We start from the raw sequence: 13,987 nt of genomic DNA, 5'->3' as shown, positions 1-13,987 counted from the left end.
TCAGCATTCTTTCTCCTCCAAACACGACAAGTTGAGTTTTTACCAAAAAGTTATATTTTGGTTTTATCTGACCATATGACATTCTCCCAATCCTCTTCTGGATCATCCAAATGCTCTCTAGCAAACTTCAGACGGGCCCGGACATGTACTGGCTTAAGCAGGGGACACGTCTGGCACTGCAGGATTTGAGTCTCTGGCGGCGTAGTGTGTTACTGATGGTAGCCTTTGTTACTTTGGTCCCAGCTCTCTGCAGGTCATTCACTAGGTCCCCCGTGTGTTTCTGGGATTTTTGCTCACCGCTCTTGTGTCCATTTTGACCCCACGGGGTGAGATCTTGCGTGGAGCCCCAGATCAAGGGAGATTATCAGTGGTCTTGTATGTCTTCCATTTTCTAATAATTGCTCCCACAGTTGATTTCTTCACACCAAGCTGCTTACCTATTGCAGATTCAGTCTTCCCAGCCTGGTGCAGGTCTACAATTTGTTTCTGGTGTCCTTTGACAGCTCTTTGGTCTTGGCCATAGTGGAGTTTGGAGTCTGACTGTTTGAGGTTGTGGACAGGTGTCTTTTATACTGATAACGAGTTCAAACAGGTGCCATTAATACAGGCAACGAGTGGAGGACAGAGGAGCCTCTTAAAGAAGAAGTTACAGGTCTGTGAGAGCCAGAAATCTTGCTTTTTTGTAGGTGACCAAATACTTATTTTCCACCATAATTTGCAAATAAATTCTTTAAAAATCAGACAATGTGAATTTCTGAAAAAAAAAAAATTACTCTCATAGTTGAAGTGTACCTATGATGACGATTACAGGCCTCTCTCATCTTTTTAAGTGGGAGAACTTGCACAATTGGTGGCTGACTAAATACTTTAGTTTTCCCTTACAAAATGACTGCCAAATTACTTGTCTGGCATGCATAATACAAAGTTTTTAGTCATTTATCTACGTGTACGGGAACAATTTGATTAACGTTTTATTTGTACAAAGGGAAGGGAAGTCTATCAGCAACATTTGTTTTCATCCTGTTTGTATATAATCATTTTTATGTGCAGAGGTGGTCACCCGTATTTGACAGGCCTCGCAGTAGCAGGTGGAGCATACTATTTGGGTTTGGAGGGTGCCATCATTGGGCCCATCCTGTTGTGCATACTGGTGGTGGCATCCAACATCTACAGCGCCATGCTAATGAGCCCTAGCAGCAGCCAGGCAACTCCAGTGCAGAGCCACTTCCCTGTACATCATGGCAGGTGATGTAAACCTCTGTTGTGTCTCTAATAACTACTGTTTCATTGTAATCACCATTTGAACTGATCAATTCTCAGGTCGTTCACAGAAACCCCAATGCAGCTGAAGAGAAGCAATGAATAAAAGAGACCAGCCTGTTACACTCGTTAACAGCACCCCTCGCCCTGGGGTATCCCATACAGCACTGCAAGCCTATAAAAGAGGAAACGTACGGATGCTGAAACTTTCCGTATCTTCATCCTAGGGGTTCACATGGCAACAGAATTGCTACGTTCTCTGCAAATGTGGCTCTCATAGCGCATTGCTTAATTATGCCCGTTGGTGTCTCCTTCTGTGCTAATAGTTTATTTAGCACTTAGCACTGTGATGCTAAATTTGGGTAATGCTGAAATACTGGGCTCAAAATCACGCTACACCACTTGCACTTGCAAAGTTTAGTTAGCACGCCTGTGCTTCGTCTAGCACTGTACTGGTGAATTATGCCAGTGCTGTGATGCTACCTTTAGTTAGCACACTAACACTACTACATGTTTACATCATGCTTTACTGTAACAGCTCACCAGGGTCCCAGTCATCGGACCATGTTTTCAGGCTATAGATCACTGATATTTTTTGTTGGTTGTACTGATAATTTATCCCATATTGTGGATGTGTTTGGCACTGTTGGCGTGTAAATTGTGTGTGTGTGTGTGTGTGTGTGTGTGTGTGTGTGTGTGTGTGTGTGTGTGTGTGTGTGTGTGTGTGTGAATGAAAGGACGTCACTCTTAGATTTTATTCATCAAACATTTGTTTAAAGTGTTATATACATATGGAGATCTACCTTTCTGCAGAGTTTAGTCCCAACCCTGGTCATTCAAATGGATCTTTTGCTCTTTCAGGTTTGTTTGATTTGATTAGATATTTAAATGATCTCTACAGGATGATCTCCAGGAGTAGGACTGAACCGCGCTGAGACTGACCTACACAAATAACCTTATTCAGGGGGAGTATTTGTTTATGAACAAATTCTATATACTGTAAAGTAGCATTAACTATAACAATGTGAAACTAACAAAACAGTGTTTGCATCACAGTTCCATATTTATCTCTGTTTTGATCAGCTTCATATTACCTCAAATGTCTTAATGAATCTGTTGGCCATGTGTGAGGTGCATTGTGATATTTATGTACTATCATTTCTTACATATGCATTTCTTAAGCTGTGTTGGATTTTATTTAATTTCTATTGTATAACTTCCTGTTTAGGATTTTTTTGCATTAACAGTTTTGTTTTAATATGCGGTCATTCCTCCTTGTGAATACAGTAGTATTTGCTCTGCATTGTTTAGTGATCAAACATTGGAAATCATATTTTAACCAGTTAGCAGAGATACACTGGTAGGTAGAGCTGAAGGCAAAGAGAATGATTAAATGCTGCTGGCTGCTTGTTTACAGATGAGGAGAGATGCCTGTAAGTCAAGTTTGAATGCATTGCACTGAATAGATCAAGCAGTCACTGCGGTTTCCCAATATCAAAGGTTTTTCTTTATTTTAGCTAGGATATTCAAAAAGCCTGTTCTGTTAAAGATGTCACTGAAAAGTGAAAGTGGATGCACTTTTTTCGGTTCATGCCAAATATATAAATTGTTTTAATAAAACTGATTGAATTTTTAATTGGCTACATTTGTATCTTTCTGGATGAAGAAACTTAAAATTGAGTTGTATTTTATCAGGCTCATTTAGGGAATTGGATGTTGCAACTCGCTGAATAAATATTTAGGCATTAGAGAACAATTCCTGAGGTGATCTTAATCCTCCCGGAGGATTCACGGTCATGTTCAAATGATTGACGTTTAAAGCGTTTATGCCTCAGTCAATAACTTTTCTTTGAATTGTGGTGTTTTATTCTGAATGAATCAAGTGTTTTGAACGAAATGGATGAATGAGTGATTTAATGGCCTACTTATAAAGACAGTGTCGCCAAATACTGGCATAATGATAACATGAAAAAAGCAGTATCCGTTTGTGACAGCAGGTTTAGTTCTGCAGAACCGCAGTGCCAAATGGCAGCAATTTCTGGCTGGCGGCACATGGACGCTCTGGCCCACAGTTTCAGACCGGAAGTTAAATTGGAATATTTTTGACAGTCTATGGAAGGTAACCAATTGACAGCTGCCTAGCTTCGGTCATAGACCACATGAGTGCAAACAAGTCACTGACTTGAATTACATGATGTTTTGTAACTAATTCTGGGAGTTTGTGCCGGAAGAAAATTAGCCAACCTGCGTGATTATGTTGATGCCGTTATTGTACTGAGAGTTGAAGGATGCCAGACTATTGTTTACATTAGGCAGTACATTGAATCACTCAAATTAGTAGGACAAACTGGTCTCTCCAATGACGACGATGATGATGTCAACAAGGTTGTCAGAAAAGTGCGGGCAGAGGACCAGAATATTCCATTGCCTTGTGAATACGACCTTGGCAGCTTTAGGCATGAAAGATGGAAAAATGGAATAGCACTGTCCTCAGCATAAATGCAACTGCAGAGAATCTGGGTGACCAATGTGGTTCCCTTCTGGCCATGCATGCTCTTTCGGGATGTGATACCACCTCATATCCTTTCGGGAAGAGGTGTCTGCACTCAAGGCCATGAGAGTCGTACCTGGAAAGCTTCTCCACTGTATTGGAGAGGCATAAGCCACAGATTTACAGACCACAAAAACAAAGAGGGCTTTCTTTCTGGCTCTGTAGATTCAAGATTCAAGATTCAAGAGTTTTATTTGTCACATACACAGTTATATACACAATATACAACTGGCAGTGAAATGTAAACAGGTCCGCTCCATGGACAGTGCAAATAACAGTTACAAGAAATTAAATAGAAATAGAATAAAATTAGAATAAAAAGTATTAACATAAGTAGAATTATAAATAAATCAAGTAAAAGATAAAAATAGGAAATAAGATAAAAATAAAAATATAAAAAAATATGTGGATGATAAGTGAGATAAACTGTAGACTTAAAAATAAGTGGTTAACATAAAATATATAATATGTATATATAAAGAAGTATAATGTGCAAGGTTTATTACAGGTTGTTACGCAGTAACAATAGGGACGTAAAGTAAAGTGCAGTGCAATTGCAGTATGTGGATGTTAATGTTGAAAGACCGTATGTTTATGCGTGTGCGGGGGTGAAGTGAGTCACGTGACTGAGTTCAGGAGTCTGATGGCCTGGGGGAAGAAACTCCTCCTGAGTCTTTCAGTCTTTGCCATACGGCTACGGAAGCGCTTACCAGATGGCAGCAGGGTGAAGTGAGAGTTTGCAGGGTGATTAATGTCTCTGATGATTTTAGTAGCTCTACCTCTGCAGCGTTTGGTGAAGATGTCCTGCAGAGACGGGAGAGCTGAGCCTGAGATGCGCTCGGATAAGCGCACCACTCTTTGCAGGGCTTTGCAGTCGTGACTGGTGCTGTTCCCGTACCACGCTGTGATGCACTGAGTCAGGACACTTTCTATCGCCCCTCGATAGAAAGTTTTCAGGATGGCTGGTGAAACCCTGAATTTCCTCAGCTGGCGCAGGTGGTACAGTCTTTGCCTGGCTTTTTTCACCTGTGTCTGGATGTGTGTAGTCCAGGTCAGATCCTCGGAGATGTTCACACCCAGGTATTTGAAGCTGCTCACTCTCTCTACCGGTGTCCCGCTGATCATGAGAGGGGAGTATGACCGATGCTGTCTCTTCCTGAAGTCCACAATCAGTTCTTTGGTCTTGTTAACATTCAGAGAGAGACAGTTGTAACTGTCAGAGGAACTGAGGAACTCTGTAACCCTGGATGCAGCCCGGTATGAAATTTACCGAAAGCGCAAAAGGCCCCCCAACACTGAAGACACTACCTCCTACAGAGCGCAATATGCACCTTCATGGAAGATGTGCCCACCTACAGGTGCTGCTATGGAAAGCAGTAGACCAGCCTGATCCACCGGCTGTGGATATCACCTTGTTTGGATGGGACAAGAAGATGGGCCTAAAGGAAGGAGAGGAACTGATTATGCCCACCAAGGATTCAAGTACAGTTGCTCCTCCTGCTTTGTTAGATGTTGTCAGCTGTGGTTGCAAAGCCGGGTTGAAACCTTGCACATCAGCAAAGTGCAGCTGTGCTAGCTGCAGGTCTGTACCAGTTATTGTTCCTGCAAAGGCAATGATGGTGCTGCAGCATACTTGCACAACACCAAGAACACAAAGAGAGGGATGAAGGGTCTGGACAAGATGACAGAATAGACGAGGATGGTGAAGATGATGAGGCTGCCTTTTGTTAATTAATTATGAGGCATAGCAGTTTGCCTGAAGGTGGTAGCCAGTGTGTGCTTTGTGCGGTGCGGAGGTGAGGCCCTCTTGGTTAGCCTTGCCAGCCTCACCTCTGCACCGCTGGGACCAGTTTTAACTCTTGCGACTGGCGGAGTTTTAACTGGGTCCTCATTGGATCACCCTGAAAACAATGCATCAACATTCACAAGAGCACTAATGATTATGAAATGTAAGATTATTTTGTTTACCATAAAAATAACCTAAAATTATGCCTGGAAGTCAATGGTAAAATGGACTGCATTTATATAGCGCTTTCAACAGACCCATGGCCATCCAAAGTGTTTTACGTCTTGCCTCACATTCACCCATTCATACAACGATGGCGGTGTTAGCGATGCAAGGCGCCATCCAGCTCGTCGGGAGCAGCTGGGGTTAGGTGTCTTGCTCATAGACACCTCGACACTTGGTCAGGTGGAACCGGGGATAGAACCACCAACCTTCCGGTTTGTAGACAACCTACATGAACCACTGAGCCACACTAAATAAATCAAAATATGTAATAAAATTAGCTCTTCGAAATCTGAAAATTACAGAAATCAAATCAGCATCCTCTAAAACCTATAAAAAAAAAAATTGGCCATACAGTGCAAATGTTTGTGCTCAAAATGGACGATTAAGCTAATAATGCTAATTATGCAAATTAGCATCCAGCAGTTTCTGTATGCTGGGGACCCATACTTCACATTTCTGCAATAAAACTTTGGTGTACTCAACATTTCCGGGTTCACCAAGTTGGCTACTAGACTAGTCAGTGAAACCTTATTTATATGCACTTACTGCCTCAGATGCAGCCGTTCTAATGACGGAAAAAAACATCACATTCGCTGGTCAAAAACGTAGTAACTTCATTTGAACTTGATTTTGGTAGAATGTTACTATGACACATGCAAGTATATGATCATATAAAATAAAGCCACAATATCAAATTTGACAACAGCGTTTATTCTGCCTATCATGAGGTAAATCTGACCCTGTGCGCCAATACAAGCGGGGTGATATAAACAGTCCCAGTGCTGTTAAATATCGTAGCTCGATCAGATTCGAGGACCAGACCTAACTGTTGAATAATGACCGCGACCTCATTTTTTTTGTCAGTAGTAGCTCCATCCCTATTCAGAGGCTGCATCTACTAAGGAGGATGGGAACCTCAGAACGACCATTGTCTAACCTACAGTCTAGATTGCTCTTGTCGCCTAGCAGCTGTGACAGCCGTACTGGACTTTTTTGAAAGTTATATTCAACTGTCAGAACAAAGTTAACAACTTGTCTAAATATGTTCACCGTGGCCTAGTTATGTGCATAATAAAGTATATAAACAACAACCCCAAATCAGAAAAAGTTGGGACAGTATGGAAAACGCAAAAAAAAAAAAAAAAGAAGGGATTTCTAAATTTACTTTGACTTCAGACAATATGAACACAAAATATTTCATGTTTTGTCTGGTCAACTTCATGTCATTTGTAAATATGCATCCTTTCCTGTCATTCAGACCTGCAACACATTTCAAAAAATGTTGGGACAGGAGCAATTTAGGGCTAGTAATGAGGTAAAATGGTTAAATAATGATGTGATTTGAAACAGGTGATGTCAACAGGTGATTGTAATTATGATTTGGTACAAAAGCAGCATCCAAGAAAGTGAAACCCAGTACTTGCGTTTAAAAATATAATCTGGCAATTTCTTTCTCTCTCCCTCTCTCAAAAAATAAATAAAATACTGTCGTCACTGGTGCCCAGTACATTCTGGGGTAGGGAAGGAGCCATCTGTTTTATTCTTCATTACCCAGGAAACGAAGGACACATTTCAAAGAGCTGCTTTGACGCAATCGGCCTTCGAAGGATGCAGCCTCTGAATAGGGCCGCAGCGAATGTTTCCTTTGACCCCAGATGCCCTCTGACGAGTTCACACGTTACCTGCCATTCCTCACACCATCATATCAGAAAGCCGTAAATTGCACCACCTAAGAATAGATTGAGTTGGGATTGAAATCGATTGCCATTCACTCTTTCTCAATTACACTGAACTGGGCTATTGACTATCTCTATAGTGTATAGTGCAGTGCGAGTGAATGTGAGAAGACGGATCGCTGTCAGGCAGTGGATCTCTCACCTCTTAAATGAGCATTGTGAACACAAGGACGAGTGGCTTCTGTTTCTGATCAAGATTCCAGTGTTCCCTTTTTTCATACCTTTTTTTGTCAAAAGAAGAAAATATTTAAATTTTCTGTTTAAAACTGTAATAGCCTAATGCTTTTCTAAATGCCAAACCTATATCTGCCGCAGTTACACAGAAGTTCTTGTGGTAAAAGTCGACATTTCAAAAGGTCATGAATAACAGCAATTTTTACAGATATATTGCACACACATCATGAAACCTGACATATAAGCATGTGATCATGCTTGCATGACCGATATAAAAACATTGCAAAACACACAGTAAATGACACTGAAGCATTTTAAGGGCATGGTATGAGAATCATTACCACTAGCTACTCACTAGTCACGGTTTCAGCCAATCGGGTTTTTTAAGTCTCATAACACAAATGCAGTACTTCTGAAGAAAAAAAAAAAATCAGCAGTTTGAAAAGAGCAAATGATTTTTGGGGAAACCAGGCATGCAGGCTCAGAAACAGGGATTCTGCATATTAAAAGTAGGATCTTCTCTGGTGCTTTATTAAAATCTGGATTTAATATGAATTCGCTTCAACAACGATTAATATACTTAGACATGCACCTTAGTTAAAAATAAATAAATAAATAAATAAAACAAACTAAAAGACCTTCATATTAATCTTTCAACTAGAGATGAAATATGGAAATAGAATATCTTTTAATGAGTTTATCCAATTAAATTTCTCCAAGGCAAACAAACACTGGCTAATTAGATCATTAGAGTAAGTGCAAGTGTTCTTTTCAGTGCTTTAGTCTTTTGAGTGCAGCAGGGGTGTGAGATCTTAGTGTGGAGCAAAAGCTGAGTAAAATTAAACTCTACTGTATGCAATCACATCCTAACAAAGACAAAGCAGGAAAGTATACCGATTTTTTCTTTTCTTTGTTTACTTTAGCACCATGGACATATCTGAGTATCTGAGGTCTATGACAGCACCGCCAAGAGATAAACCTAAGCAAAGCAAAAACCATAACCCAACCATCTAACCAAAAAAGTTTGAAGAAAAATTTAAGTTGTGATCATTTTGATCATGTTTAAGCTTAAATATCAATACTTTAACAACCTTGTATGGTGCCCCACTACGTCACAACCTGAGCACTGGAACTAAATCAAACTGAGCAGTACTCAATAAACACATTTAATAATAATAATAAAAAATGATATAGCAGCATGACTTTGGATTTTGCATGAAAATGTGTATGTGTGTGTGCATGAACAAAGATCATAAATGCTAACGGAGATGTTGGACTGTAAACTTTCTGTGGTTTATTTCTCCAGCCTGTAGATCATCTCAACACAGGGCTCTCTAACCCACCAATCAGCAGGCCAGACCCTCCTCAATTAAACATATAAGACAAAAACAAAAGACATCCCTTTGACAAATATAAACACACACTTGTACACACTCACACATCTACACGATCTTGAGGCCCTGTCCAAATGCTTGCAAGATCTTCACCCGTCCTATGCAGTGAAACCGCCCTTTTATTTCGAATATATATGAATCATACAATGTAGAATCTAGAATCTGCATTTACAACCATACAATTAGAATCTTAGTTTAAGATTTTTTTTTTAAGAATTTAGAATCAGTATTTATAAGCTTAAAATGTAGAACCTTTTTAAAGAATATTGCATTTTAAAATATCACAATTTACAACTTATCTTTTTTAGAATCTAGAATCTGTGTTTACAATGTTACAATTTAGAATCTCACAACGTACAAACATTATTTAGAATTATTATTATTTGAATGTCATTTGAATTTAGAATCGTCTTTTGGTACACTGTGAGTCCAGATCTGAAGTATTTCGACAGGGTCAAGACTGATTCCTGATTCCACATGACGACTCTCAAAACAGAGGGGTTCGCTTTCATTTTCCAAACATCCTCAACCATCACAGCAGAAATGAAAAGACCATTTAAAAGTAAATTCAGAAGAATGAAATGCATGAATCTGAAATGCAGGCCAATCTCTTTAGGCTATCAGACATCAGATGAAACGTGGTAAACAGTGCCTCACACGGGCACTAGACTGTCAGACATCAAATGTGTTGATGAATTAAAGAAATTCTACACAAAAAATCAGAAACAATTTAAAGTGAACGTAAACAAAGAAAGATATCAGACAAAAGAGTTCTTTCTCGTGCATGTACACAGTGAGACCGAGCCCTTTTACTGTTGGATGATATGACAGAACATGATCCATCTCTTCCTGATCAACCCACGTGCTTATGGGTAACCCATGTCGGCCGAAGGGCCGGAACCCAGAGGAAGGCAATCATTTGGGGTAAGTTCAGGACAGTCCTGAAACTGTGTCAAATTACCATCATCCTTTTAATAGACAGACTCGGACAGTTCTAAATCAAACAAGTGAAAAGTGCTTGTACGTGGCACTCAAAAATGCAGAAACTAAAAAAGTATCAACCACTGGTGTAAAGTAAAAAAAAAAGTTACATGAACACTGACGATATGAAACACGTCCTAGATGATCCGTCATCACGTTCATTGATTATAGATCTATACGTGATTGATTGTAGGCAGTCCACTGACTGTGACTAAGACTGATAGAGAGTTCAGCGTGTGTCGGTGGCCAGTAGGGGGAGCCCCTGCTTCAAACGGATAGCAGACCACTGTAACGTCCACAGACAGGAGATCCATCCTGATATGTGACACACTTGAAAACTCACATGCACACACATGCAAACACGCGTCAGCCTCTCCTTCATGTGCTAGATACCCTTTCACTTCTACAAGGCTTGAAAAATACTTAAATTAAAAAAATTTAACTCCTATGGAAAACATCATGACTCACACATTCCCATTACACACACACACACATAAACACGCACACACTGATACTCTAAAAGGGAGGCGTTCTCGTAAACATAACCAAAATGTCCGCTGCTCCTCGAATTAGGAGGATAAGGGCATCAAACTCAAGTTTCTTTCTCTATGAGTCTTCCATCTCCATTGTTCATTTTTACTTCCTCGGCAAGGTGGAGTGATGGGGAGATTCATATACATATGCGGTTCTGTTCTTTTAGATCATTTGAAGGCAGACCACCAGGTTTGAGAGGAAAGCAGTCCTTTCTCTCTCACGCTCTCTCCATCAGCGTCGCTGTGAGAGTCTGTCCATCTGTCCGTCCTTGTGCGATCTCAGAATATCTCTGGCAGTGTGACGTTGCGGAGGAGCCACTGTTGCGAGCGGCCCCCGGTGCAGTCCTTGACGCTGGGCACCTGACTGTCATCTTCAGACGCCTTATCCAAACACTGATTACTGTTCACGTGTACCAGACTCAGCTTCTGCGGGACGAGAGACAGATATGATGCATGGGGCCCGTCAGAGCAAAAACACTGGGTATTTTTAGAATGGAATACTAAAGTAAAACTATATATTGTTGCTATATAATACACATTGAGCTCACTTATGCTGCACGTTCAATTGCAAATTTCAAAAATATAAGGTGATACATAATAAAAACAAATGTTAAAAATACACACATACATATAAAATATATATTTTTAAACTATTAAAAATAAATCCACCTAAATCAGCTTTTCATATATGGGGTCACAGTAAAAATTTAACAATAGAACATTTTACAAAAAATATTGTGATCTATTGAACATTGTTGCAAATTCCACTGATTTAATCTGCTTTTCTGGTAAATTATGGCGGTCCAATCAAACTGGCCAAGTGGAAATTAAAAATTACGTCTTCTATTATGCTTAATTTGTCACACTAGACAAAACATTTTAAGTTAAGCGCATTGCATTGTGGGATCCCATGCCGTGTGCCGGATTTAAATTGCACATTCAGGCAAATGTAGTAGGTCATCCAAATATTCCTGCGCTCAGGATTCATAGTGTAATATAATAGTACTGATAGTAAGCAATATGCCATTCTGCACTATACACGCACGGCTGGACAACCTGTGCGCTCCAGGGCAAAGACAAATTGTCGATGCACAGGGCTTGCTTTACAGTGGAGCATGTGTGTGAGTGTGCGTAATGGGCCTTGGGTGAGCTGAGTGCTCTAGAGTTTCAGTCTAGCGGGAAGCATTAAGCCGCACAGATACAATTAGGATAGCGGTAGAACCTATAAGACACACGATGTAAGGTGTGAGAGCGCGCACACACACACACGTCAATGAGCTAGCGATGGTAATGTATGGTAATGCATGCAGGAGAGGTGCTCGTGTTGGCAAGAGAATTCCTGATCTCGCTTACTCTGAATCTCCCTTCCTTCCACTCTGTCTGACTCTCTCTCTCTTCACAAGAAAAACAGAACCTTTATCTGGCAGTGGAAAGTCTCTGCTCGAGTTCTCTATTCTGTGCAGCCTTCCGTCTCTCTGGGCGAAGGGCCAGCATGGTGGGGGCTTCGAATCTGGGGCGAGGTGGGGGGAGGAGGAAGAGGAGGCTTTGGAGTAACAGGCATCTCTTTAAGCCAACAGCAGAGGAATGCAAAAAGCAACCTTCCCCTTTCTTCCCCTCGGCTAATTCATTCTCCCCAGGCCTAAAGTGGCATTTAAGTCATATACCAAAATGGAGCGATGTACTTGTAAGATTGACTGAGAGGTGATTTAATGGAACTAAACTAGCATCCCTCCAACAGTGTTTACAAGGATGTTCATGCACATACATTACAAGAGAAGGATGAGCGGGCATCCTGCAGACATGCAGCTTTAAATGGTTAGCTGACTGACTTTGATGTTATATGACATTTATGAGGCCATCAAGACCCTAAAGGTGAAAATCAAGAGTCAAAAGCGCATCTGCATACGCATGCACGCATTAGATACATAAACAAGCATACATCTCAATGAATGAGCAGAATGGTGGTTTGGCACATTGTTTGTTTTACATATGTTGTATGTTACCTATATGTTGTATGTTTTAATGTTTCACCCTGATACCCTCGGACATCAGATCTTCTTGAGGCCCACCTTCATGCAGAGTTGGTGTCCTGTAAGTCCTAAAACCTTCCAACAGAGTTCACATCTACCCCAAATCAAACCCACCTGAACCAGCTAATCAAGAGCTGTGTTCGAAATCGCCCCCATACCATCATTCACTATTGCCTACATAACTCCACTAATAAAGTTCACTTGAAGGGGTGAATGAAAACAAGTGAGTGAATTCAGGCACCGGAAGGGCTGCCCCTTTTGCATAGTTTGTGCTTGGTGTTTAATAATCATTGAAACTAAGCAAACTGGCAGCTCCAGTATTAATGAAAAGATTCATCATGGAAACTAGCATGTATAAACCTTAATTAAACAATTTAATAATCAATTAAAAAGATTGTATACCTGTATGACATTACACTGTACCCACATCGGACTAGCGGTTTGGAAAATGGATGGATGGATGACTCGGCTGCGGGCGCCATCTTGTGGTCAGACACGAAAGCATTATGGGTATTCTCTAACCGTTGAGTGCACATCAGCTGCACACGGGTTGTTGCGGTGCATTGTGGAATTAAATTAGTGCATTCAATAACATCCACTATGGCTTCGGACACCACTACACAAATGGCTGCCCCCTCAAATAGTGTCCTATTTATAGGTATAGGGGGTGATTTCGGACACAGCCAAGTCCTTCAGGATGACAAGAAGCTTCCAGGCAGGTTTGTTGGAGCTAATCTCTGCAGGAAATTGGCCCTCCAGGAGTCGGACTGAACACTGGCCTACTCTTATTATAGCTAGAGTACTGTGCTGGAGAAGGTTGGAGCTAAACTCTGCATGAAGGTAGACCTCCAGGAGCAGGATTGGACAGAATCGGATTAGGGGCTTGTCCGGGATCAGACAATAGGCACGTTCTGGGAGTATTCTGGATTCAAAACAAATGAAGCTCTATCAACAACATCTGGGGCATGTTGTTGATTACCACAAGCAGCAATTTTCACTTGTCAGTGTGTTAAAGAAAACATTTACAGTATTTGAATTGCAGTTGAAGTCTAGGGGGAGGCATTCAAGAACAGGTTAAAAGCAGAAGCTTGTATTTTTTGTTACAACAAATTAATTCTATACAATCTATACAAAATATAATAAAGGCCTTCTGAAGTGAATCAATGGATTTGTGTAAGATAAATATCCATATTTAAAACTTTATAGATTAAAATATCTAGCTTCTGGCGGACCGCCCTCTGCATTCAACTTACGAAGAAAGTGCAATGCCTCTTGCAGTTCAAAATGCTTACGCTACATCCGATGCCATCACTTTTT

General features: G+C 40.7%; 2 protein-coding genes across 10 annotated transcripts in view; one reads left to right on the top strand and one right to left on the bottom strand.

Moving 5' to 3' along the window:
- tmem245 (transmembrane protein 245) overlaps positions 1–2,900 on the top strand; it is a 32,597-nt gene extending 29,697 nt beyond the window's left edge. For 3 of the 8 annotated variants that reach the window (XR_013818097.1, XR_013818099.1, XM_079838018.1), the window contains 2 exons: positions 1,051–1,245; positions 1,321–2,894. Coding sequence is in view for 4 of the 8 variants with exons in the window: in XM_079838018.1 (XP_079694144.1) it covers positions 1,051–1,245; positions 1,321–1,366 (241 nt within the window). In the remaining 4 variants the exon portion in view is untranslated. Of the gene's footprint in view, positions 1–1,050; positions 1,246–1,320 lie in introns of all 8 variants that reach the window. The other 5 variants (XR_013818098.1, XM_079838021.1, XM_079838019.1 and 2 more) reach the window with 3 other exon arrangements.
- Positions 2,901–8,887: 5,987 nt separating this feature from the next.
- Positions 8,888–13,987, bottom strand: part of galnt1 (UDP-N-acetyl-alpha-D-galactosamine:polypeptide N-acetylgalactosaminyltransferase 1) — a 132,116-nt gene continuing 127,016 nt past the window's right edge. Inside the window, exon 13 of one of the 2 annotated variants that reach the window (XM_079837754.1) lies at positions 8,888–11,066. In XM_079837754.1, the coding sequence (XP_079693880.1) occupies positions 10,920–11,066 (147 nt within the window). In that variant the 3' untranslated portion in view covers positions 8,888–10,919. The remainder of the gene's footprint in view (positions 11,067–13,987) is intronic. The other variant, XM_079837755.1, reaches the window with a different exon arrangement.

Source organism: Gobio gobio, assembly GCF_949357685.1.
Source record: "Gobio gobio genome assembly, chromosome: 15".
In the NCBI taxonomy this organism is placed as follows: Eukaryota; Metazoa; Chordata; class Actinopteri; order Cypriniformes; family Gobionidae; genus Gobio; species Gobio gobio.
Note: the sequence above shows the minus strand (reverse complement) of the source record. Positions and strands in the feature narration are given on the sequence as shown.